The 26,630-nt window shown below is 39.3% G+C and overlaps 1 protein-coding gene across 2 annotated transcripts; it reads left to right on the top strand.

Moving 5' to 3' along the window:
* The first annotated feature begins 30 nt into the window (after positions 1-30).
* Positions 31-23,952, top strand: TMEM87A (transmembrane protein 87A). 2 transcript variants are annotated; one of them, XM_050974773.1, is made up of 20 exons: positions 31-215; positions 1,666-1,723; positions 5,137-5,234; positions 6,071-6,187; positions 7,796-7,849; positions 7,951-8,007; positions 9,563-9,710; positions 10,432-10,493; positions 12,404-12,587; positions 13,364-13,463; positions 14,203-14,296; positions 15,173-15,245; positions 16,280-16,384; positions 17,494-17,552; positions 17,761-17,864; positions 18,220-18,293; positions 19,412-19,473; positions 20,385-20,440; positions 21,639-21,669; positions 21,981-23,952. In XM_050974773.1, exons 1-20 carry the CDS (start codon positions 84-86, stop codon positions 22,020-22,022), a joined length of 1,710 nt encoding a protein of 569 aa, XP_050830730.1. In that variant the 5' UTR covers positions 31-83; the 3' UTR covers positions 22,023-23,952. The 2 variants fall into 2 exon arrangements, with proteins under 2 accessions (XP_050830730.1, XP_050830729.1); XM_050974772.1 differs by lacking the exon at positions 15,173-15,245 and adding an exon at positions 14,553-14,628.
* Positions 23,953-26,630: the final 2,678 nt, after the last annotated feature.

The raw sequence follows: 26,630 nt of genomic DNA, 5'->3' as shown, positions 1-26,630 counted from the left end.
CGCTCTCGCCGGCCCACGACGGCCGAGTCCCTCCGCGGGGAGCGGAAGAGGCGCGGCCAGCGCGGCGGCCTCCGTACGGCGGGATGGCGGCGGCGCCGCGTTCCGGGGGGCGGCGGCGGTCCGGAGCCGTCCTGCTGCGGCTGCTGGCGGTGCTGCTGCTGGCGGGCACGGCGGGCGCCGGGCAGCGCTCCAAATGGCGGCTGCCGGTGCTCCTGGTGAGTGCGGGGAGCGGGGCCGGGCCCGGAGCTGCCGGGCCGGCCGGTGTGGCGACGGTCAGAGCGAACGTGTGCGTGCGGGAGGCCGTGGCCGCTCCGCGCGTCCTCCTCGGGAGGGACGGCTGCGGTCGGGGGCGTCTCTGCCCAGGCCGCGCCTCTGTGGAGCCTGACTCGGAGCTGGTGCGGGGGCTCGGGGCCGTGGCTGCCTCCTGCCTTGCTGCCGGGCTTCAGCCCTCTCGGCGGGTCGGCGGTGGCGGCAGGGGAGAGAAGGCTTGTGCGGGAAATAGTCCGATGGGCGGCGGAGGGAGAGCCGCCCCTGTGAGGCCCGTGGGAAGGGAGGTAAGGAGGGAGCGTCTTGCCCGGCTGGTGCCCGGCCTCGGTGGGCCCTGTGCGGGGGAGGCCGCCCCGCGCCCCCCGTGCGGCCCGCACCGCCGGGCAGCGCCGTGGCCTGGCCTGGGGAAAGCTGGGCCGCTGCAGCGCTGGACCGAGAGAGGTACGGGCCTTAGGGCAGGTGAAAGGATTTCGGCACTTCTGATAAACCCTGCGTGGAGGAAAGCTGTTCTGCCTCTAATTCGGTCGTACTTTTATCAGCCACTGAGAGTAATATGCACTTTATGTGAGGCCTTTGAGCCTCAGGAACAAAACTGAAGGATCATGGTGAACGCTCCTCCTTTGGTTCTTAGCAAAGGATTTTTTTTTTTGTTGGATGGTCCAGACCATCTCATCAGCAGGAAACCGTAATAATTTCAACAGATGTCAAGGTGAAGTTGATTCCGCTTGCAAGTCAAAAAACCCCCAAGCCTCTTAAACCATCTTTAAGAGTATGTTGGAGGGTGGTGAAGCATGACTGGAAAGTCCAGTAAGACTGGCTCCAGATTTGACATTTGCTTTCATTGCTGTATTGACTTAAAACTTAGAATGGAAGATTATGTTTATTTAAGCTCAGTGACATTAAGTCTGATGCCAGAAGATTTTTGCATTTTAGGTATTTGTCGTCTATAGACTATTACTGTATACTTACTTAATTTATTAGCTAACTTCAGTACTTCTCACACTCTGTTAGGTTAGACAAACACATTCCTGGAATCCTACCATAATCTTGCTTCTTCAGTGAACTGAGGATATTTCACTTTCACATGTATTTATACATAAACAGTGTGGGGCTAGAAGCAAGGGGGAGGCTTCTACAGTAGGGGGTTGAACCAAGAGGGGATTTACTTGCTTAACTGTACTTCTGATTGGGAATTCTTGTCAATTATGCTAATTTGCTAAACTTAGAAAAATGTCGAAGCCCTATATCCCTTATGGTGCACTCCACCATAAGTGCACCTGGAGCACTGTCAATAAATGGTAACTGCTTTTCATAATTTCTCACTTGTTTGGCTTGTGATTTTAGGGCTGATAAGGCAACAAACCCACTAATACTGCTTCCTTTTTTGTGCCTTTGCAGGGGAAGAAGTTTAGCTTTGGGAAGATTCTCTTCAGCAACACCACCATTTTCCTGAGATGTAAGTGGTTGCAAGGGATTAACCTGCTCTCTCTGCTTTTTGATGCCCCTCCTATTTTGAACATTTGGAACTCAAAACACTGTGAAGTGTTTAACTGCACTGGCTTCAGAAGCAGCAAATCTAGCACTTCATGAAAGCCACAGCTCTGATATGGTTGAGTCTGTTAACGGCCTTGGAGCTTCCCAGTTGTAATCTGCTTAGGTTGTAGCAGAAATGAATGGCTCTATTCATGCTCTTTGTGGAGAGAGCAAGATGGGCATTGGGAGCACCACTTTGTTTCATGTAGTGGGTAATCATGTGTGAGGTGTGCTGCACTCTGCTGTGAGGTGTGCTTTTCCTATCTAAGATTGTTAAATTCCCCTGTCTGGGAGATCTGGTGCCAGCTGGACAGGGGCTGTTCCTTTACTGACAGGAATACAGAGGGCAATGTTTTTTGAAGCCTTGTTCCTTTTTAGCTGAGTGCTTCTGGGTGTTGTGAGGGAATGTTGCACATTGCAGCAGAGCTCTCCTGAGAGGTGTTTTCTCCTGATCCCAGTGTGTGAGTGGCATCATCGTGTTTGTTCTGTCGGGCAAACATGTTGGCAGCCTTCTCATTTTTTCTGTGTGTTGCTCTTCACTGATCTGGCCAGGTCTATGGGTTATGTAGGTTTCTCGTCCAATGAAAGTTTCTGTGAAATACCCTCTTACCTGTGAACATGAGGACAGCATCTAGATGGCAGTAAGATGTTATAGAACTGACTAGTTGTTTTAGAAAGGTGTGAAATCTTTTTTGAACACGTTAGGTGGTTGTTTAGACCAGTTTTTACCATGAAAGAAGGTGGTTTAGTCTCTGTACTTACCCTGTGGTTTTTCAGGTTTAATTTTTAATACATGCCCTTCTTGGGGCAGTGTTTCAAGGAGAATTTGTTGAAGTGCCTCTCTTGATCCCACATGAATCTGAAACAGGAGGGTAGAATTTGAGTGCTGCTTGAAGAGGAGGGGGGTTGAAAGGGCATTTTGGTGCTTTGCTAGGTTTTAGGCTTTCTTATCTAAAGTTTAATAGAAAGAGTACACTTATAGTGATGTGGTGTCTAAGATACAGGTCTCTGAAGTGATGTGTGTGGTAAATCTACTTGTGACGAAATAACTGACAGAAGGAGCTAAGTCATGGGGAAAAAAATTATTTGTTGTAGAGCAGATCTGTCAGTAAGAATTAAACTCTCTGCCTCCTGATCTGGAATTGAATTACACTGTACTGTCAACCTTTAAACAGGCATTAAGCCTTAAAATTCTTTAGTGAAGACTCCTGTTTTACATACTGGTGTGATAAAAAGACTTGCATGAATTTGGAAAATGAATCACTGAAAGAGGAAGGAACGAAGGCTGGGAACTTAATAATTTTCTCAGCCTAGATGAAACTTAAACTGCATCTGGTGCTGGGAAGCTTCAGCTTTGTGATTTTTCTTTTCTGCCCATGCCTGTGTGGCAACTAGCATCTTTTTGTTTCCTGTCTGTTGCCTCTTACATCTGCTGTCTGATGTTTGTGGGGACAAAATGACCATTATTGCCAAACATTATTGCTCATGACTTGTTCATGGTTTTCTTGAGCACCTACATCTCTTTATCTCCTTTTTTCCCCCCCCTCTTCTTGATTTTTTTTTTTTTTTAAATCTGTATGGCACATTGGTGTCTGACGCTTTCTGCTTTTGACTGGGAAGATTGCTCCTGGCATGTAGTGTTGTCAATAATGAATTTATTTTTATCTACTTTTTTGAAGTGCTGTTCTGGAAGGCATTTAGTTTCTTGTATAGGATCGTGATAGAAATCCTGCTTTCTGTAAATGAGTACAAAGACTGCATTCAAGTTGAATATTACTGGCTTTTGTTTGGAGGCTGAGGAACTTAAATTTCCATATTGCTGAATTCAGTAAATGCCATGGATACTTTTTCTGACTTTTGAAGTACTTCCTTTTCAAAGTTTCTGTAACTTTCATGTTTGCAGATATTGCGGATTGTTCTAGTGACCTATTTTACCTCTGTGAGTGTACCACTGAATATGTAGTTGCTTGTTTATTTTTCACAGAGAAAAAGGTATTTAACAGGCATTTTTGAATCTTATTTTTTGCTAGCACTTTTTTTTGAGATACTTCTCATTTAGTCAGTTTTATCAGAAGAGCCTGAGTAATCAAAGAATTTGGCATCTGCCCATGTCACTGCAGTGCTTGTGCTGCCTTTTAGTTTCCTTGTTGTGCCCTCTGCAACATCTAGGGCAGTGTGGAACATATATGCCTTGTTTTCATGCTTACCAGAAGAAACTCATTTTTTTCAATGATTTTGCTTAATTTTTTGGTGTTAGAAACTCAGTTGTTGAGGGTTTTTTAGCTGTATGTGTTTTAGTAGTCATGAGGTATAAAGTGAGATTAATCAATTAATACCCGGCGGCAGGGTTTTCCTTCTAACTGCTTTTTCTACCTGCAGTGGTCAGTATGGAAACATTCCTTAGAAGTGTACTTGGAAGAAAGTTGTAGATGCATCCTCTGATATGAATGTTGCCTGTAAAGTTGTAGGAACTTCTTAGCCACTGCAAGTATTCTGTTAACTCAAAAGAGTTTTGTCATTTGCTGACTGGGGAAACACAAATGTAATCATCTAAATGGCTCTTCCAAGACTCAGAGTAGTCACTGCTCATTTTATGTAAGGATTGAGCTTGCCTTCTTAGTGTCAAATTCTCATCATCAGACTTTAGTTTTAGAATGAGATTTGAAACACAAAAACCCACACAACCTTTCCTGACTAGGGAGAAAGTCTTGTGTTTCACTTTTCATGCATGTTGTTACTAAAGTAAATGAAGGAGGAAAGTTGTCTTATTGCTGTTTTAGGTAGCATTGCAGCTTTGACAGCATGGACTAGTGTATAGACACCTTGTTTGTCTTTTGGGAGGCTGGATGTTGACTGGCACAATCTTACTTTCATTTCCTTGGTGATGGCATTGATATATTTAAATTATATGTGGAAATGGCTTAGCATTATCCTGTTGCTAGCTTTCTCTGCCTGTTATGTGTGCCCCTATCTCTGAAAGGGAGGCCCATTTTGTGTATTGGAGTCGCTGCTGTTCTCCTCATTTGGTATTTGCAGTTGCTGAAACATCCTTGATTGTCTTCAGAACAAAAAGTTTCCAAATGATCTTCAGCTCTTTAATAGAATTGTATAATGCTATAATGGAATTCTGTTCACATGGTTCTTTCTTTCATTGAACACTAATGAATTACTTGAGGAAAATATTTATTATTTTTATATTGTTTTGATTTCAGTTTCATGTTTAAAATTTAATTATGTTGGTTTTGCACAGAATGGGAGGAAAAACCTGGAAACCTGGGAGGCAGATGGTGTCTTACATATCTCATGTTTGATTTTTTTGTTTGTTTGTTTTCTTAGTTGAAGGAGATGAAAAAGCTTGTGAACCCTCCCAGGGTTTCAATGTTACTTGGTACTTAAGATACTCTGACTGCTACAATGAAGTCTTCAACTTTGGGGTAAGAATTCCGTGGGAAAACATAGGTTATGATTTTTAGAGGTAAGCAGGTTTTGGAAGGAGGGGGTTAGAGATATTTCTCTTGCATCCACATTGTGATTTGGGCCTGAAAGACACATTCTTCCGTTGGAAGATTACAAATTTCTGGAATAGAATTGAAATGATCCACAGCTTGCTGCAATTGCTGATTTTTTGGGGGTTTTGGGTCAGGTGGAAGCGTTTGTCAAAATTGTTTTAAACCAAGGAACTGAAGTGAATACATTGACTCTAAAATGAGTGAGTTTATGGTATTTGAAAATATTTGACTGTGAATAGTCAAATTTGAATATTTGATATGTTAATATGTAATGTATTAATATTACATATTAATATGTTTAATATTGAATATGTTAAGTCTAAATTCTGTTCTTTATGGATGCATGTGGCAAGCATTAGCAATTTGTGCAAAACGTATGTTTCTATCTAATGAGGTTGAACATGGTTGTGCTTTCTATGGTTAATATTTTCCCGTGTTTACTTAAGTTATTAATTATGACAGTTGTAACTACTAATCCAACACAGGACTGAGTCTTCACTCATTAAAATAATAATGTGGAGTGAGTTTGTGTAGACTAAAGTTTATATTTTCTGCTGCATCTCTACTTTTTAATTCTTACTCAAAGCCTGTATACCATAATTTCTACAGTCTTGTGTGGTTTTGATGCCTTTATTCTACTAAATTTGATACAAGAGTGTGTGCAGAGTGAAACTATGGAGCTTTCCAGGTCTTGTAGCTGTGTTCTGAGATAAACCATTTGAAATACTTGATGCTAACCTAAGTTGTACTCTGTTTGGCAGGATGAACAAGCAGATAACTATTTTGGGACTACAGCTGAAGAGCATCCGGGTTGGTCAGGATACTACGCCACTGCTTCTCTCCTCTTTCGAAACTGCTCTGAGCTCTTCAGGCCTCAGGTATGGATAGAAACCTCAGAGATTGCTTTGCTGTCTTATACAATATATAGAGAAAGTGGTAATTCCTGGTAGATCTACTGGCATCCTGTGTAAGTACCACTGTAGGTTGGTAAGTACTTCTTTTTGTCTGTTTATGACAACCAAGCTGTGATGATGATTTCTTAGTTTTCCTTCACTTCTAGCTTGCTATTCAATGTTTTGCTTAAAGTAGTGAGATAACCCCAACCAAATCACTGTAAAAGTGATGTACAGTGCAATGCTTCTTTTAGTTTGTAGTTTTGTATTCTGAATTTGTTTCATTCAATCTGCTGGTTGATTTAGAAGTGGCAGCAGAATAAAAATTCCACTAAACTGGAATCAGTAAAGGACTGGCAATTATTAGTCAAATAATATTTATTTAGAATAATGAAAAATGATCGTTGAAAAATGAATTACTTAAGTACTCATGGAGTAGGAGTGCTAGAATATGTTGGAAAAAATCAAGTAGAAGCAAGAAGACAATGCAGACTTAGCATAGGGAAGTAATGTGCATACATCAGCTCTACACCAGCTGTATATCAGCAGGCTGATGATAATACCAGTATAATTTGCTGTCTTTATTTAATGATATACTTAAGAATTGAAGGCAAATTATGGAGTGTTCCATCTGTGTTCAGCCATTCCTCACATATACAAAAGATTATGGATAGAATATACTGGGAATGTCTATAACTATTGAACCTAGTGTTGTGGGTTGCTTTTTGGTATTTATGGTTGTTTGTGTTTTTTAATTAAGAAAAAAGACTAATGCCTAAATATGGCTTTTAATAATCTGTTTGTATATCTCTAATTCCTTTGATGGGTGAAGACGGCTTGAAAGGTTTTCAAAATGAAAGAAAAAAATTGATGATGTGTGCTTTTACTGTTTTTACTTGGTTTTGTAGAAGAGATCTTGTGAGTTTACCTGTGTAATGTGGATTTGGGCATCCTAACTAAACATTGTTGTGAAAGCCTTTAAGGTTTTAAAAGTCTTTTCATCCAATGCCTCTGGAAAGCCTGTGGAATTCTTAACAATATATTCTTGTCAGATACTAATTTCTGAAGTTTCACAGCAATTTCTCTCTAAATGGTTCAGCTTTATTCTTGTGGTATAGCAGTTTCACTAGATTTTGAGTCACCGTATTTCAGGAGAGTAGGAAAAATTTTGATCTGTAATAGGCACTCACTCATCCAGGGACTTACTTTTGCATATATTATGGCAGAAATCTCAAAACCCTGTATCTGTTTGTGGTGAATTAATCATGTGATAGGGATGCACAACTGATTCATGTTTCAAAAAGAAAATTAACTTCACTACTATGATGTTTGGTTTCTAAAAATAGATACTTGTTATTTGAGGGGAGGAAAAGTAACTCTCAAATTACAAAACATTAAGCATTCAAGACTGCTTGCATAAATGGACAATTGTTTGATTTAGAAAAATGAAAGCTCTCCAATACAGCTGTTTAAAGAATAATGAAGTTTATTGGAAGCTGTTCTGGTAATGTCATGTTAATGTGTGAAGTGCCTATAAATGTTAAAATGCCTATAAAGTGTCTATAAATTATTTACCTTTCTTATATCTTGCAGATTTTCTATAAAGAATTTGTTCATCCAGAGCCTCTCTCACCTGAGAAACCAGAGGTAATTTTCCTTTCCTTCTAATGAGACAGTGTAGTCATGGAAAAGGTAGTTTTGACACATTTACTTATTCATTTTTCTGTGTTTTTTATTTTCCCCCCAAGGGCTTAAAAGATAAGAAGGAGAGTGCAGGAAATCACACGATGGTGACAGATAAAACTGTATGTATACTGAATTTAGGCATGGCTTGTAATTCAGCAGTCTTATTTTGTTTTGGTTTGCCTTTTTAAAATTTATATTTCTTTGTGTAAGAACTTGATGGTAGCATATTCTGTGGGTTTTTTTGACACCTTGAATTTTTTAGCTTGAAACTAGGTAGTGCTGGAAAAACAGAAAACAGAGTAACTGCTTCTTCTGTAAATTAAATATAGAACTAATACCATTCAAACCAATGGTATAAATTAAAAAATAAATTTCTTTTCCCATTGTAATTTAAAATAGGTACTTAAATTATCTTCTTTAAGTGATGACTGAGTCTTACAGAATATGTTTGGTTTTGTTTTCAGTCAGTTTTTTGAGATGTTGTACTTGAAAAGTTGACTGATTACTTTTGACTTTAGGTCCCGTAGTATTTTTATTATATACGATGTAACTAGGAACACTTTTCAAAATAACTTCAGGTTGAATGTCCTGGATGCTGAGAAAGAAAATGTATTTTACTCCTTGTGTACATAAGGGGCCATTTATTATAAAGCTACAACATAAGTAGATGTGTAATTAAGAAGTAAAGAATCAATGCAGCAAGAGGAGGTGATATTTTAAAAATAAAATTTGTGTAAATTTATTCATTTTCTTTCAAGTTTACTGTGTTTCTAAGTTTTATGTTTAGTGAATATTAGCAGAAACTCTTTTTTTAAATATATGTAATATTCTATTTGCTTTGCATCTTGTAGTCAAGAGGTTTCTTAAAAGAAATGCATGCTCTTAATTTTTCTTGGAGAGACCTTTATAAAAAAAAAATCTTTGTTGCTGTTCTGCAGTAGTCATGGGAGTGGCATACATGTGGATGGTCTAAGTTTTAACTTTAAAGCTCTTAGTAAATACTGCAGTTTCTGAGAGGTCTAGAGCTTTTTCAGTTGTGGAATTAACAGTTTTGTATGCTGGAACTCAAGGATACCTCTAATTTGATATATGGTGAAAATATTTATCTGTATAAGGTTCCTCTGTTAGTTCACTGGCAGGATTTGAGCTTTGCAGGTATGAGAGCTGTTGCAGGGACTGTAGTAGTAGCGTCCATAGGAAATAGCTACTATGGAAATCTTTTACAGCTAAGCTACTTCTGTATTATGCTGTAGGATTCAGCCTTCACCAGGGAGATGAGTTCTGTAGCTCTGCAGTTCCCAAGCAGCAGGAGTTTCTGTGGTAGTCCTAATGCTTCTGTAGTGAAAAAAAGTTAGTGCTTTCTTTGATTCTTTGTAGCTTTTGCAGTACCTTTGAGTACTTTTGCAGTAAGGCACTGTTAAATTTGCAAAACAAATCCTGATTGCCTCCCAGGTCTTTGAAGATTCTTCTGGAATCAAACAACTAAATTGTAAGGGCTATGTCTAATAAGTACCTTTAAAATTTCCATATCAGATATTTATTAACAAGTTTTAGGTCTTGGAAGAGATGAAATTTATATTTACATGAAGCTACCACCCATGTATGACTAGTCTGCTTCTGTCTTTTTCTTGTCTCTTCGACTGCTCTGTTTATGTGGGGCTGTTTTATTTTCAGGCAATGAATGCTGTTATCAAAACTTGGCGAGATGGGCCATATATATTTATTGTGCAAATTGCACTTACAACTGCAAAGGATTCTACTGCCAGACTTAAAAGAACTGAGAGAACAACACCTTCCTCATATCAGAACAAGCTCTTTACAAGTAAGATAGCTCTTTATAGAGTAAACTGAAAATACAGCACTATTTTATTTTTTTTATTTTATTTAGCACCCAGTCAAAGTATTTTTAGGTACTCTTAGCATATACTATATGGTTCAATTTCATAAGACACTGTCTTTCACTTCACATAGGTAGACTATTACTACAGCTCATGTAAGAAAAGAGGTGATTGCTTCTGTCTTGAAGATCCTAAGACTGTTCTGTCAGTTTGCTGATAGAAATCAAGAAGCACCAATCTCAAGCATTTCAATTTTGAGGCTTGGTGCTTTGTTTCAGAAATGTGCAGACCAATACAGTGATCTATACTAAAAAGACAAAGCTTAGAGTATAAAGATCATAATTATCACTGTGATCTTATATTTAACAATGCATTGATAACCTTTCCAAACTTTACAGAAGTTTAAAAATTCCTGTAAAAAGCAAACTCACATGTGTTTCTGATTTTTTTCTGTTATACATGAATCTCCAGCAAAAATTACTTTTAAATACTGCCAAGGGTTACTTGGTAATGGGGGATGTAATTTTAAACTGCATGCTTTTGGCTGAGTATGTTGAGTCTTAGCTTTCTTTATTAAAGTGCAAGTTAGATTTAAAGGCCATGTGGAGATGTGGAATTTCTTTACACTTAAGTGAAAGTCAGTTAAGTCCTGGCTTCTTCCTTTTGGTTCTTGTTTGATTTTGTGATTGGATTGTCTTTTGACAGTGACAGTAGAACTGAAGGGGCCATATGAGTATCTTTCACTTGCAGACTATCCTCTGATGATTGTAAGTAAACCAGCTTTTCTTTGATCTATAAAATTGTCAGTGATTTGAATGTCAATTAAATACTTTGCTGTCATGCTTGAGGAAACACAGAGCCAGTGTCTCAGGAGCAAAAGTTACTAAGCCAAGGGTGTTTTTTGGTTTGACAGACTGTTTTTGTTTGGTTGGGATTTTTGGGGTTTTTTTGGTGGGGTTTTTTTTTGTACTGAGTACAGGGTAGGGAAAACAGACAGAGATTTCAGTTCCTTGCATGTGCTGCCTATGTTGTCCTTCTCTGGATTATTTGAATTAATGGTTGTTAATTTGTAGTTCCTGAAGTTGTCAATATTATTAGCTCTAAACTGACAAGTTTTGCTTGTGCTGTTTTTCTCCTTAGCTCATGTTGTAGAAAATCTGCTATTCTGTGCTTTTGTTTGCAGCTACCCTTTCATTTGTCACTGCTTTCTTTGCTCTTTTATAGCTTAATCTCACTTCCTCCACCAGCTGTCTTACACCCCATGAGGAGGTCTTTAATACTGCATAGCAGTGAAAGCATAATTGAGCTACAAAAAGCTAATCTCCTTTTTATTCAAAGGATTTATTGACTTGGTTTCTAGTTTCTTTTGTTGAGAAGGCTAAACGGAGTTCCTAAATAAAGAAACTTTAAATGTTTATGTAGTGAAGACAGACTTTAGCTGGAGATCAATGCAAGTAAGGTCTCTAGTTTGACTCTATTGGCAGGAGCAGCCTGTCGATAATGGAGCCTGGCAGCATTTCTGAAACACACATTTTACTTCCTGGAGAGGCAAAAAGCCTCCAGCAGTTCTATTGAAATGTAATTCATCAGTGAAAATATCCCATGTGACAGGACCAGAAAAGAATCTGTATCTCTAAATGTTTTCTCAATGGAGCATCTGCATGTGGTCTGTCTCGCCTAAGTTCTTAGCATTTGATCTGCATAGGTTGGTCAGGTGAAAATGTGTAAGCCATCAGTAAGCTACTCACTTAAGGAAGGTGTTTTCAGTTTGTGAAAGTTTTGATGGATTTTGCAGCTAAGAAATTAATGTTTGCTTGGTTTTCTAAAAAAAAATCTTCCTTCTGAAAGAGGATACTGCTTGATTATTAAGCCCTGTCCTATGCTTTGGCTAACTACTTCCTGCTATTCACTTAATGTCTTATTCTCTCCTAATTCCTCTTTTTGCCTTGCTTTGGTATGATTAGAAAATTCAGCATTGAGTAACATTGTCAAGCTTGTTGTTTGCTGTATGAGACATACATGAAAAGTTCTTCTGAAGCAAGTAATACTGAACCAAACAAAAATCACAAAATGTTAATATTTAAATGAATATCTGGGTTTCTTTGTCAGCTGCAGATTTTTTGCTGGCCTAAAACTTGGTCAAAAGCTGAGTTTGCTGGAAATTACCTTTTGAGAAAAGTTGTCAAATTATTTGAACACAGGGCATACAAGCATTAGTTGCTCATCTCTGTTCTGTGGAAGGGTGTCTAAAGGTGGTCTGTGAGTTTATTTGCAGAGTGCTGTAAATGTATGATGAAGTTATTAATAGAACAATACATGAAAATGAATGGAGTTTCTATACTTGATGATTTGCTTGAATTCCTACCTTTTTGGAATGTAGTAGCATGTATCTTCCTTAGCAAAAATTGCCTGTGAATAAATTGGCAGACTATTCTTCAAGGGAGAAATTGCACAGAAATTCAGTTACTCTCATACCCTTTGTTGGTAGTGAGAAATTAGACTCTCACTGTTAAAGAGTCCAGAGAAGACAAATGAAACAATGCTTGTCTATTTAAAAACTTCCAAAGTTGTTATACTAGGGGAGAAAATTATGTTGTCTTACAGCTGTGGAATGGAAACAAGGAAATTAGTTTACTGGATCTAAAGTTCCTATGTCTTTCTTCTTTTTGTGCAATAGTTTTTCATGGTGATGTGTATTGTGTACGTCTTCTTTGGGGTTCTGTGGCTTGCGTGGTCAGCCTGTTACTGGCGGGATCTCCTGAGGATCCAGTTCTGGATTGGTGCTGTTATCTTCCTGGGAATGCTCGAGAAGGCAGTTTTCTATGCCGAGTTCCAGAACATCCGCTACACGGGCGAATCCGGTAGGTGGCAGCTGCGTTGTGCAGGATAATTGGGGGGACATAACACTGATGGCTTATGCTAAATTGGGGTGGCAGATACCTGTTAACTATAGGAGTACTTGAGGATTGTTTCAAAACTAAGATCAGGGTACTAGAGTTTCTGTACTTTTATATATTGTAAACATGGTGCTCTGTGTTCTTCTAAAGCTAAAATGCTGTTGCTTTCTCGGACTCCTGAGAGTAGTGTCTTAGCTGTACAGAATGCTACATTCTGTGCTGCAGTGCTGGTTTTAAGTTTAAAATAGGATTTGCTCAGTGTAGCTTGTAATTAATTTCTCACAATTGTTAATGCCCTTGGAAAGATACTTTGAAACTTCTTGTTCGACATGACAGCATTTTGGATAACTCTTAGTATTCAACCCATATCTTCATAATCCATATTAAGAGATTTCCTTTGTGTAAAACACTTTTATTCTGGTTTTGAGTTTTCAGGATGGATGCATACAAATGAAACACTGCAAGTAAAATGTCATTATAACTTTGCTGATTGGCCATACCTATGGTGCAGAAAGTTTTGTTGGTTGACTGGTTTGAAAGAGTATCCGGGCTGGATGTGAAATTTTTCTATAGCTTTTCTTTAATGCCAAAGCTGAAAGCTGATTTCAGATATAGATAATAAAAAGATTATGCACTTCAATAGCCTTTTATGTCTGCTCTATACTATAATTGCATGCAGTAGTTAATAAAACAGAAATTACATTTTAATGCCCTAACTTTGTCGTCTTTGCTTTTGGTAGTTCAAGGAGCAGTAATACTGGCAGAACTTCTTTCTGCTGTGAAACGCTCGTTGGCTCGAACTCTGGTCATCATAGTCAGCCTGGGATATGGGATAGTCAAGTGAGTAATTCTGTTACAGGCCTTTTATGTTCTATTTAAAGGGTTTTCACTATTGGCTTTTAAGAATTGAGGGCAGTATTCATCTCCCTGTACTTTGCTTGTTTAAAGGTAAGTGCTTTATTTAAGTGCTCTGAAGATCTAGAGTTCTTCTCTAGTAAACAGAGACAGTTCCATACTGTGATTACTCTTCTTTCCATCTACTTCTGTGTGCTACTGTAAGGTGGGTTTCTGAGTCATTATTGAGATGCTCCACTGACTGGAATGGGAAACTTATGGGCCTGACTTCTGAGTGAGGGGAAGGTTATATAAATGGAGTAGGTCAAGAACCACTGATAGGGGAGGGGATCTGCTTCAGTAAGATTGCGACTCATTTGTCTGTCCACAGCCGTATTCAATGGTAAAAACACATGCTAGGTGGCAGCGGGAATTTTTGGCAGTGTGGGTTTTCTGGGGACACTGGTGAAGAACTGGGATGAGACTAATTGAAATAAATGGTCCTAAAAAGCTAAAAAGGTTAACTAAGAAACAGGACTTTTGCCTGTCTTCTCCCTTAGTCACATCATACCTAAGACAAAATGAATAGTAAGTTTCAAGCACCATAATAATATTTCTGGATCTAGATGTGGCTTGTCACAAGGACCATTTATTCTTATGCTTCATACCTTATGCTTAGATTCAAGTTGACATGACTTTACTTTTTGGTTTCCATTTAATCTGAATTTCACTTTGTTTCCTACAGACCTCGCCTTGGAGTGACTCTTCACAAAGTAGTTATGGCTGGAGCCCTTTATCTGTTATTTTCTGGCATGGAAGGCGTTCTTAGAGTCACAGGGGTCAGTAATAACTGCTTGAATTTTCCCATATGCCACAGACAAATTGGCTGTATGTACTTGTGTGAACAGCTACTTTCCCTCCCCAACAACAACCAAAGCAAATTCCCACTGCTCCAGTTTTGGAGGCTGTGCCTGGTGAAGCGTGTGTGCGTGGTGATGCTACTGGTTTCATTAAATGCATCTTGGGATGTAGATTTCTCTTATTCTGTTTTTGGGATAAAGTATTTAACCTGTCATATATTTGATACTTTTCCAGTTTTTCTATGACACTGTGGCTCTGATAGCAAACTTGGCCCTGTCCATGATTGATGCCTGTATTATTTTGTGGATATCCTTTTAAAAGCTGCAGAATATATGACCTTATTCATAGCTTATTATTTCTGTCTCGTACTTGAAAAGAATAAAAAGTGTTTTGTTTGTTTCTGTTAGGATTTTGATAAGTTTATGATGTACACACAAAGGCAAGTTTTGCCTTTTTAGTCAAACTCATGGTTGCCAGTGGAGCTTTCAGTTCATCCATGGATAGTGTAAAAGATTTAATTATTACATCTCTAACAAGCTGCTTGCTAGTTTTCTGTAATGGAAGTGGCCAGAGCAATTAATCACAGCAATTGCCTCAGCAGAGACTCTTTTTAACAGTGCTAGATTGACTTAATCTGGCAAACTGCTTCTTGCCTTGCTGGTGGAGAACTGACAATGTGGTGTTGTCAGTTCCTCTCTGTACATTGGACTAAACTCCTGGTTCAAGCCCTCTGTTTCTGTAGCAAGACTTGGAAGTGTTGTGGTGGCATATTTGTGGTTTCTGATAAAACAGCCTGACCCTTCTTACTTCTCTACTTTTCAGTTTGTTCTTATTGGCTCTCTCTTTGTCTTCAGGCCCAGAATGATCTTGCCTCCTTGGCTTTTATTCCCCTGGCTTTCCTAGATACTGCCCTGTGCTGGTGGATATCCTTCACTGTTTTACTTGATGGGTTGTGTTTTCTTTTGAATTTGTTTTTTTGAGTCTTTTCTTGGCTGAACTTTTTTTAAAAATAAGATCCAAGTGTATATTTTTTTGTACTTCTGGTAAAGGTTATAGAAGTTCTGTAATTGAGTATTCAGGTAAGCCTCTGCTGCCTGCTGCTTACCTAGTTTTTGCTGAATTGGATGTGCCTTTGTAAAGCTGCTCCAAAATATAGTCTGTCTGTTATCAGTCTCTCATTGTTGAGTATGAAAGTGTTTTGTTCTAGAGTAGCATGTCATGGCACCAGAGCAGTAGCCTTTGAAGAAATGAATCAGTTTATGTTTTGGGGAAAAGGTTGCTTAGCAACATCACACCTAAAAGTCTCTGTAAAATTTGAACTAGTCTTGAAGTAAGTTAAAAAATAAGGCAGTGTTTATTTTTTGGTGTCTTGACATATTCATTTCAAGCAACCATAATCTTGTGTTACTTTAGCAACTGACATCAAATGCTGAACTTGTGTATGGCAAAATCCTTCTACAGTGTTCTTAGCTGAAGTCAATCACAAAAACTGTTTAAAATGTGAAAAGCTGGCTGCCCAGCTGTGACAACCACAGTTCTCCCCTATCATCATGTCTCTTCTAATCCCGTGTTTTGTCACTATGGAAATAAAACAAAAGAAAATGTGAAGGCACCCATATGCATTAAATCTATTAACTAACTTCTAGTTCAGATTTTACTTTTCATTTATCAAAAGCACAGCCAGCTCTTTCCTGAGGGAATGGGCCATAGTCCAAAACAGAGGTTTGGATACCGTCTTTGTGTGGCAAGAGTTGTAGGTGTAGATGACTAAATAACGTGAAAAGGACAGATTTTGCTCTCTGGTACCTTTGTCATAGGATGGGTCTTCTACTGAGAATGGTCTAATTTTTTGGAGGGTTAAGTGTGTGATTGAGAGAGTTGTTGATCATAACGTTTGTTTCCTCCTGAGTTTGTGACTAGCTTGTCCATTCAGAGACTTTTCCTTGACTTTCCATACATATTCATCAGCTTAACTCAAACAATGAAGCTGCTAAAACTTCGAAGGAATGTTGTGAAACTCTCTTTGTATCGGCACTTCACCAACACACTCATCTTGGCAGTAGCAGGTAAGCAGAAAATTTTTCCAGTTAAATAAAACCAGTTTCATTTCCATATAGGGCTTGATTTGCAAATTTTAAGTTTGGTGACCTTTCTGTAAGTACAGCAAAATTTCTGACACTTGACCCATTTCTAAAAGTGGGTCTTTGCCAAGTGTGTTGTTGATATTTCAGAGATAGTGGTTTATTAGTCCTGATGTTAAAAAGATCAGTAGTTCTATGCAGCTCCTCTAACAGAGCAATTTTGTCCCACTTCAAGATGCCAGGGGCAAAAGTTTATTATTATCTTATGCTGTTAACTTTTCAGAGATACTTTTTGCCAAAATCACAGTATCGCTGTATGCTGTGGGGTTTTTAAGATGTCCGAAGATCAGAGTGATTCTTAGAAAAACTGTATTCTTAATTTTGTAACATAATGCCCTCTCTGTTGAGGAGGAATACAGATGGAGTTTCTTTTTCCATTTATATGTGATGAACTTAATTTCAAGAATAAATTTGTCGGTGCTTCCAGGTTCTCTGCTATCAATACAATGAGCAGAAAACTTCTAAAGACTGTGCTTCTTTGTTTAAACAAAAAAGTACATTCCTTTTTAAAATTGGCTCTGATGAAATTCCTTTCAGCACCTGGTTCTTGGTCATCTTAAAATACTTTAGTGGAGGGAAGTCTCTTCTAAAACTGTGGTAAGAGCATGGTTTGAGTGTTGGAACTGTTGCAGGTCAGGATCTGAATGCTTAAGGCATTCAAGCAGATCAGATTGTTCAGTTACGTCAAGGGTAAGGTCAGCTTTACTTGTCAAGTGATAATGAAACCGTATGAATGCTAGATAAAAGTGATACAAGAATAGTGAACAGTAGTTAGGGGTTGGTTAAATACTCCATATTTGATGTGTGCCTTGTGTCTATAAAGAAACATGAGTAAAATATACTGGTCTATGCCTGAATTCCTGTCTGAGGTCAGTGCAGTAGATCCATCTCTTATTTTCCAAACTATGAAATTGGCTTTCAAGACTTCAGTGTTCAGGTCTTTGATCCCTCTTTGGGAAACGCAGTCCTGTTAGTTGGGTATTTGAATTGACATATTTTTAGTAATAAGCAGCTTGTTTGTTTGAATATTGCAGCATCTATTGTATTCATCATCTGGACAACCATGAAGTTCAGGCTGGTGGACTGTCAGTCGGTGAGTTTATATTAAATGTTTTCTACAGTTGCTGCCTCTTGATAAGTTTATATTTGGCAGTGAGATTGCCACAAAGCACCACAGGCTAAAATTATGTTGTGGGTAATGAGCCTCTTTGACAGATGCCTATAGTTCAGCCTTGGAAGGAATGAGGACATGAAATTTCTTGCTTCACAACATCTTTCATTTGTGCTGGTTTTCTTGACAGGACTGGCAAGAGCTATGGGTTGATGATGCCATCTGGCGTTTATTGTTTTCAATGATCCTTTTTGTCATCATGATTCTGTGGAGACCATCTGCTAACAACCAAAGGTTCAACTTTCCTTACCTCTTTCTGAAAATGCTGGGTTGTAGAAATGCTTGTTTATTTAAAGAGTGGGATTATTCACTGGTGGGTGATTTTTAGTTGCTGTACACTGATCAGTAAGGATACTAAGCAGTGTTTGTAGGGAAAGGTAAACCTAGAGAAGTTACCTACATAAAATCCAGTCTGTTCCTGGTGCTCAGCTTATTTAAAAAAGAAGTAACTTAAATGTTGTTTTTAAGACCAATACTAAACATAATCAATGAGATTCACAGAATAATCAAGCCATGTATGTGTTGGAGTAATGGATCTCTTGGGAAACAAGAGATAGAATACTAAGGTAGCTTTCATTCTTTCACATAGGTTTGCTTTCTCACCACTGTCAGAAGAGGAGGATGATGATGAGCAGAAAGAGCCAATGTTAAAGGAAAGCTTTGGTAAGAGAAAAAAAAAATTTCCACTCAATTTCAGTGTTGAAGACAGTTCTTTGAAGAAAGGTGTCTTGCTCTCTGGCAAAAACTACCATTGATACACAGAGTTCTAGAGGAAGCACTGGCTTTATGTTTAGTATTTACATTGCCTATTTAATTCTGGGGTTTTCTGTTGGTACTGAAAACACTGCTACTGCTGTGGTTGCTTTGCTATGTCCAGTGGACTTGATTAAATATGTCATGTCTTATGTTTTAATCCAGTCATGATGACAAGGATCTCTTGGTTATTGTTGCTAGGCAGTGGTTTAGTGTGCAGTTCTCTTTTAAAAATCCCATTTAAGAATTTTCATTTATTATCTGTTCTCTCAGCTCTGAAATCTTTCTTCATTTTCTACATTAGGGCTTAGCATGGTAATGTCCAGTGTAAATGTAGGAGTGAATATGTTTATTCATGAAATTGTCTATTGTAACTAAGCTGTGTAGAAGGCAGGGCTACATGCCTACTGCTGTGCTGGGATATATCAGTGCTGTTTGGCTTGTTTAGGAGCTGAGAAGAAGTATGTAATCCATTAGGTGCATTTGGCAAACCAGCACTATCTGGCTGCCTGCCAGGCCACGTTGCTTCTCAGCTTTTAAGGCAACCAAGTGGCTGGTGAGCAGTCAGTAGGTAAAATAAACTTCAGGAGTTGCCTGTGTCTCAGAATGGTTGAGGCTGTAAGGGACCTCTGGAGGTCATTCTGTCCATGCCCCCTGCTCAAGCAGGGTCACCCAGAACACATTGCCCTGGGCTGTGTCCAGGTGGCTATTGAGAATCTTCTAGGATGGAGATTCCACAGCCTCTCTGGGAACTATGTCTGAGTTCTATGCTGCTGATGTCTGGCTTAAATGAAAGGAATTTATATTTCCTAGGTAAAATTGTAAAATTCAGGAAAAAGTACATATTCCACCTATCAGGAAAAAGTACTGCAAGCTTTTCAAAGGGGAAGCAGTTGAAATCATTAGCTTGTCTAACTCTGTCTCTGACTCAGATGAAATATCCTGAATGAACACTCAACACTTTCATGTACAGTCTATGAACAATTATAATTCAGTTACCCCAATCTTCTTTCTTCTTTTGGCTTCAGAGGGAATGAAAATGAGAAGTACAAAGCAAGAACCAAATGGGAATGTAAAAGCAAACAAAGTTGTGAGTATGACCTCTGTACTTTGAAGATTATAAGATCCACCTCTTTGCTTACTTTTTGGTTTGCCTTGGAGTGTGAGTGAGCCAGAGTATCATAAGTTGACACAGTACTGCTGAAAAGAAAGTAAATACAGGTTTCTCATGAGATTTCCTGTAAATATGATGGGAACTCAAGAATTCAGTCTGTTCTTCAGAAATGTTTCCAAAATTCAGTGTAGATAGAACAGTATAATTCAATATTCTGATAGTGATTAATATATTATTTTAACAAATCTGTCAGTCTGAGAGGGAGGTTGAACCATATTTTAAATAAATTGCCCTCTAGTTTTGGTGATTCATTACATGAATGGGGTGATGTGTTTATTTTTATGCACCTACCTAAATATTTGGGGAGCATGCATTTTTTCTTTGTGGCTTATAAGCAAGATGGTTTCACATTCATCTAGGAGGCCTAAAACATGTCTTGAAATCTTTTCATAGAATTCATGCATAAATTTAAAAGTAGAAAGTACCTGTAAGAGTTCATTATAATAGCAATCATATTTTTGTCATTAGCATAGTTTTCTCAAGGGTTGGTTGCAGCTGTATACTTCTTACCTGAGGATAGATAAGATGAAAATTAAACTTCTGTGTTTTGCAAGGGGGTGGTGGTGAGGACTGTTACAGAGTTCACAGCAAGTGGGTGGGTTTTTCTTTACTTTTTTTTCCCCTTGAAATGTGTTTTCTGTGATCCAGAAATCAAACGGAATGTGTTTTTTTGTGTGTGTTTATATTTTTTTTTTGTATTTAATTTTTTAACTGACATTATAAATACCTTTTTTTTTTGTCAGGTAGGTTGAGAATAAAAAGGCTTGCATATGACAGCATTGTGGAAAAACTGACTTTTGTTTTCTGATTGATTTCTGTATTTGTAGCAAGAGGATGACCTGAAGTGGGTAGAGGAGAATGTTCCTTCATCAGTCACAGATGTGTGAGTATTTCTATAGTCTCAGTAAAGGCAGGTTCATTTCCCACAGGAATGCATTAGAATGCCTTATCACTAGTATGCTGCACTTCCATGGGCAGAGGTTGGGTTCAGCCTGGCACTGGCCTCTGATCCTTTGTGTGGAGTCTGCTGGGGCTGCACACAGGCTGACTTAAGGAACAGTCTCTTGGAATGTGAAACCATAGACTGGTCTGCATTTTACTCAAATTAAAACAATATACATAAATCCAGAAAACAACAAACAAACCCCTTTCTAGTGCTCTGGGAAGACCTATGAGTATCTTGCTGAATGTAAACCATGGAATAATGTAATCCAGTGTGCAGCTTTATCTGGAACATGTGATGTAATTTTTGTGCTTGTGGTAATATAGTCAGCTATGTACACTGTCTATATCTTTTCTGCTTTTAATAATTTTTTCATGCTAAAAGTGTCAGTGCCTGTGTCTACATTTTTCATAACAAAACTGAAGTTCATAGATCAGTGTATTCACAATTTTGAACAGGTAATTTTGGTAGAGGATCTGGATTGAAGTACGAAACTTAGCTTGAACTTAGGTAAAGAAAAGAAATTAGGTGAAATTTTAAGAGGAAGAAAAGTGCATTTTCTCAACTGAATTTGGTTTTCCCAGTTCTAGTATTTATATTTTGAAGACTGATAGGATTCCTTAAGCAAAAAAGGACTAGACTGGTATAAACTAGGAGAGGACACTTTCAGGTAATCTGTTGCAGGTTTTTCTGTTTCTGAGAGTGTGATCAGGGTTGCGAAGGGATCTCCCAAGATCCCAATAAATGGGAGATCTGTTGTGGCTGGAAAGGCTGAAGTACCAGTGGAACTTGTTTGACTTCTGGGATGTGTTTTTATAAGATGGTCCCATATTGTAAATGTCTTCAGTGCAGTTCAGCAGTGTTCCTATATGAGTGAAGCAGCTTATTTCATGGCAATGTGAAAATTGTTCACTTGGTACTGAGAAGCATAATAAAAAAGAATAAAAACTGTGAAGGTCATTGAGGATACTTCTTGGGCTCCTCCTTTTTTGTGTGTCTTCCTCTAATTTCTTTTAAATTGAAAGGTCTGTCTTTGTTGTTTCTTTTCTGTGCCCTAAAAACATAAGGTTGAAAATGGTTGTCAGTATGCTCTTAGTATGTGCTCTAATTATTTTAACTTCTTTTTCCCCCACTGCAGGGCTCTTCCAGCTCTTCTGGATTCAGATGAGGTCAGTAAAGAAATCTTCAGTTCAAATTAGTCTTCTGACATGCCAGGGGAGTCATGAGTCAGTTGATAAGGTCTTGGCTTGTCAGAACTGGACTCTGCTCATGTCAGCACAGCAGTAAAATACTATAAGAGGGGAAGGATAGTGGGAACAACCACGATACAACTTCTTAAAGTACAAATGTGTACTAAAATAAGTGGTATATCTGCTCCTGACTTAAAATGCATATGAGTGTTGCTTGTTGTGAATGTGCATGTTTTGAATAATGTAAATCCACTAGGGAAAATGACAAGATTGGGTATTTTATTTTCTAGGAAAGAATGATTACCCACTTTGAAAGGTCCAAAATGGAATGAAGGAGTAGCTTTTTGCTCTTGGAAGTGGAAACGCCTCTTTTAAAGTTGCTTGGTGGAGCAAGTGCATCCTGCTGATTTGTCTCTTGATCTCAGCCTTGAAAGTTTGATGCTTTAATGTCATGGAGGGTGTCTTGCTGTGGAAGAAGTTCACAAGGACATTATAAACCTTTTGGAAATTTGAATTTAAAGTTGCTGCAAGTTTGGATTTTTAAGCAATTGACATGTGTACTATTCCAGCACCTTCTGTAACTTTTCAAATATTTAATCTGTGAAACTAAAATTCCTAATGTCTGCTTGAGGAGTTTATATTTCGATGTTACAATTGACACTTAGAGGTGAAATGCCTGTACCTTTTTGGGGGGAGGGTGGGGACAGATAGAAATAAGCACTGAAGAAAGAACAGACCCATTTTCTGGTAGATAACAGCTGCTTGTTGTATGTCTTGTGTTCAACATGCGTGAAAGAGTTTGAGAGAAGCTCCTGTTGATGAAGAAAATGAAGCTGCCAGAAAGGAAATATTTGGAAAAGTTACAGTGATATGAGTTTTTAACAAAATCAAGTGCAATTTTATTCATAACACTGTGTATGAAAGATTTTCTATTTTAAATGCCATTGACCTGTAGGTAACAGCTGCCTAGAGCTAACAGTCGCTGTTGTGGCACATCTCATTGCCGGCAATGTGGTGGATGCCTGGAAAAACGATTTGCCCCTACCTTTCATGTGTTGCATGATTTAATTTAAACAAAATACCCCAACAAATAAAACAACAAAAGCAAACATCACCAGAACCACTCCTGCAGTGCTCCACAGGTGCTTGACTACATGTTAAGCATATCTTAACTGGATGTTTCAGCAGAACTCTTCCCCCTTTACATGTAACATCTCCCACCAAGAAGTTGGCACTCCTCTATGAGAAGATGGCGAGCACTGCCTGCCTTACTTGAAAGAGGATTTATGGGGAGTCCACAGCACTGGGGTAGTTCTGTTCCCAGTGTCTGTTTAGAATTGCTTCCTATGTAAGTGATTTGATACTGGGCTTTCCTGTCCCAGCTGGTCCCTGTGGCCAGGAGGTACTCGGAGATCACTGTGTTTCAGTCAAAGTTGCAGATTTCTGTTCTATATAATTGCATTTTGTTTCTCCTTTTAAAATGAAGAAGAGCTTTTGGATAATGTTCCGGTTTTTGCTTGGCTGCAACAGCTGAAGTTGCAATGACTTCCTCATGGAAACCTGTTGTGGACTGTATGACAAAAGCTCTAATTTGGGTTCATAACCTTTAAAACTGATGATGAGGAGGCAAGCAGCAGCTGGATATGTAGGAAGTAGATGTGACTGCTGCTGGAACGGTGTAGAGCATCAGTTTTTCTGGTTCTTCTCATAGCTATGTCAGCAGAAGTGAACATGTGCCTGTACTTCATTCATTCCACTGTAAGGTCTGGTAGCTTAGCTGTAGCTCCTCTTTATCAGCAATTCAAACCGAACATGGCACTTTACAGTACAGTAGCTGAGGCACAAGGACAGCATCTTCTGCTAGCTGTGTTGTGGGAAGGGCAAATAGGCAGAGAAAAAAAGGTGTGGCTGTAGCACCTCACTGCTTCTGCAAAAGTTGCTGGAGGTCTTCTGCCACCCTCTTCAGGCCACAGATAGAATCTTTAATTAGAAAACACTTCTAATTTGCTATGCTTAATTGATATAGATGAAAGAAATATTACCTCCGTGTCCTTTTGGGGAGAGGAAATTTTTGTGAAATAAAGCTACACAAAGCTTGCTATTTAATTTTTTTCTTTTGTTTTGTTTTCATTTTTAAAGAAATCCTATTGGTTTGGGCTGTTTGGGTTTTTTGAAACAAATGGGTAAAAATGTTCTCTACTGGAAGCACAAAAGTTTGTATGTACTATTTAATAAAGGCTAGGCAAAGAGTAGAAAGGCTCACATTGTGTCCTTCCAGTTTCTTACTCCCTCTTCTCTCCCATGAAGTGTTACCACCTTCACAAAGCTGCCTGATTTTAGCTTTCAGTCCATGGTATATATAATGCAGTTGTTCTCAACAGTTCTTTTTAAGATTGAAAATGAAGTCTGTCATTTGAAAAGCTATTGGAGATAGGGAAAATCAAGAATTTCTGAAAAAAAGTAAAAGAACCAACCAGTTTCCCCAATTGTATTAATAGTTCAATTATTAATTTAAATGCTAAAGTAACCATAGTAGCAGTGTGGTGCTTTCAGCCTTTGACTTCAGGGGTCTTGGGCAGTCCTTGCAGCCTTCCACCCTTCCATTCTTCTACTGACTTTCAGCAGTATTTAAAGTTGTCCTGAATTTTACAGGGAGCTTGTTGACCCCTTAGCATTTTTTTTTTCACTTGTTCAGCAGAGTTTCTGTGTTGGAAAGTAACCTCTGCTTCCTAGCCTACAGCAGGCGTGTGCTGGGACCTTACTGCAGGCTTTGGGAGCAGCTCCCACAGCACTGTGTGACAGGGCTGTGGCACTGTCATTGCAGGAAGGGTGGCAGCAGATGAGGTGTGGCTGAAGAGCAAAGGGTGTGTTTGCAGGCTGCAGCCACGTGGCCTCTCCCTCAGTAGCATGTTTGGTCAGCTATGTTGGTTGTCCTTAAGGATCTTTGCCTCTTCTGAAACCTGATCTTGCTCCTAAAGACATGTTGGTTCCCTGACTTGGAAAAACTCGGGAAAGCTTCAGTGAGCTAGCTTGCTAGAATACTTGAAACCAGAAATCCTGCAGGTTGTTACCTTTAGTTATGTAGTCAGGGAAAACAATTCAAATTTACACTCCTTTCAAAAACAAACCATGCAAGCTTTTCTGAAGACTTGGTAAGCTGAAGGGAAAAATTATCTTAGATCTGAGATCTGCAAAAGTTCTTCAAAAAGCTGTTAGTAATAAGAAAAAGTAAATGTCTGACAGGAGTATTTTAGAGTTCTCGTTCCCGATTAGTTCTGTTTGTTTGTGAGAAGTAGCTGTTGGAATTGTAGCATATATCTGTAGCATATACCATACAGAAAACTGGAAACAGAGTGAAGATGATGATGTTGACCAGCTTTTTGTTAGGGTGACAAGATGTCCCTGTTAGAAACTCCAAAGGAGGGACTGAGTAAGAGATCACATGCCCTGGTAAAGAAAGGCAAGAGGCTTGATAGGCACAGACTGAGTCAGGATCATAAGACCTAGGGAAGGTTATGTTTATCTTATTCTGCAGATGTAGGGGTGTGTGAGTTTGTGGGCTTTATTTATCCTCATGTTCACTTTATATGCCATTTTATGTTGTATGCTACACTGTAAAGTCTGAAGAGGGTGATGCTGCACAAATCATTTGCTCTCTGGAATACAAACTTGTGAAGTCTTTATTACCCAGGGTTACTGAAACATTTCCTTTCACTAATCGGTGCCATGTCCCTGTTCCTTTTATAGGGATCTTTGGTTAAAAAAGACAGCTATATGCCTGAGCCATAACACCTTTGGAAATTTGGAGTTTTGCTATCTGTGAGGAGGGATCTGACTTAGCACAGTTTTGTGCTTTAGCACAAACAAAATACTCATTCCTAAGCAGGAAAGAAGTTGGATGCAAAAATGCCATGCTTGTTCTGCCATTCCTGTGCTTTGATCTTCCAGCACAGAGCATCCTCAGTCCCTCTTTTCTAAAAGTGGTCTCTGTTGGTAAAGATCTTTGGAGAATTTAGTACCACGTGCTTTTTGAGTTTGGCTTAGTTTAGTTTCTAGGTCAGATTGTGAATGCTGCAGCTCTCCATGACGAATATAAATGCAACCGTGGCTGATTCTGGAAGGGGCAACTATGTCACTGATATGTTTTATGAAAAATCCTTTCCTTAGGATTTTTCTCCTCCTGTTGCATTCCACAGCAGCAGATAAGAATTGTTTACAGTTTGTTCCTGAGGCCTCTCAACTTCTCAGGAGAGGATTTTTCATAAAACATGTCGGTGACATCACTAGAAAGATTTCCTCCTGGAGACTGAAACTCACTGGCCGAGTTCATAGGATAAGTTCATTAAAGCAAAACTTTATGACCTCAAAAAATAGACATGTGCTTACAAGATATGCCTCGCTGTTCTCCTCTAGTTATGCAGCTCAATTTTTGCCGTTGCATCGCGGGTGACTTTCCTATTTTCTATGGTTTATGGTAGTCAACAGCAACCGGACACCTCTTGTAGTGATGTTTTGGGAAGCCGAGTGTTTCCTACAGCCTGTCCCTTTTCGGGCTGTATGAAGATGCACAAGGGTTGTGTCAGGGTCCCTTCGGTGCCGTGCCGACCAGCGTTTCTCGTTCGTGCCCGAGCCCCCGGGGCGGGCTGTTTAATGCCGGCGCGGAGCCCCGTTTTTGCGCCTGGGACAGGGTGCCGTTCCTGGTAGAACGCCCGGACAGTGCCAGCACCTTTGAGGAGTCCGCGGGGCTCCGAAGAGACAATCTGGGCGAGCTGAGCGGGGCGGGCGGGGCGGTGCTGGGACCATCGGGGCGGTGCTGTGCCGGGACAGGCGGGGCGGTGCTGGGACCATCGGGGCGGTGCTGGGACCATCGGGGCGGTGCTGTGCCGGGACAGGCGGGGCGGTGCCGGCGCGGGCGGAGCCGCGGTGCGGAAGCGGCGCCG

This window comes from Serinus canaria, chromosome 5 (assembly GCF_022539315.1).
Source record: "Serinus canaria isolate serCan28SL12 chromosome 5, serCan2020, whole genome shotgun sequence".
Lineage (NCBI taxonomy): Eukaryota > Metazoa > Chordata > Aves > Passeriformes > Fringillidae > Serinus > Serinus canaria.
This window is presented reverse-complemented; position numbering and strand designations above follow the sequence as displayed.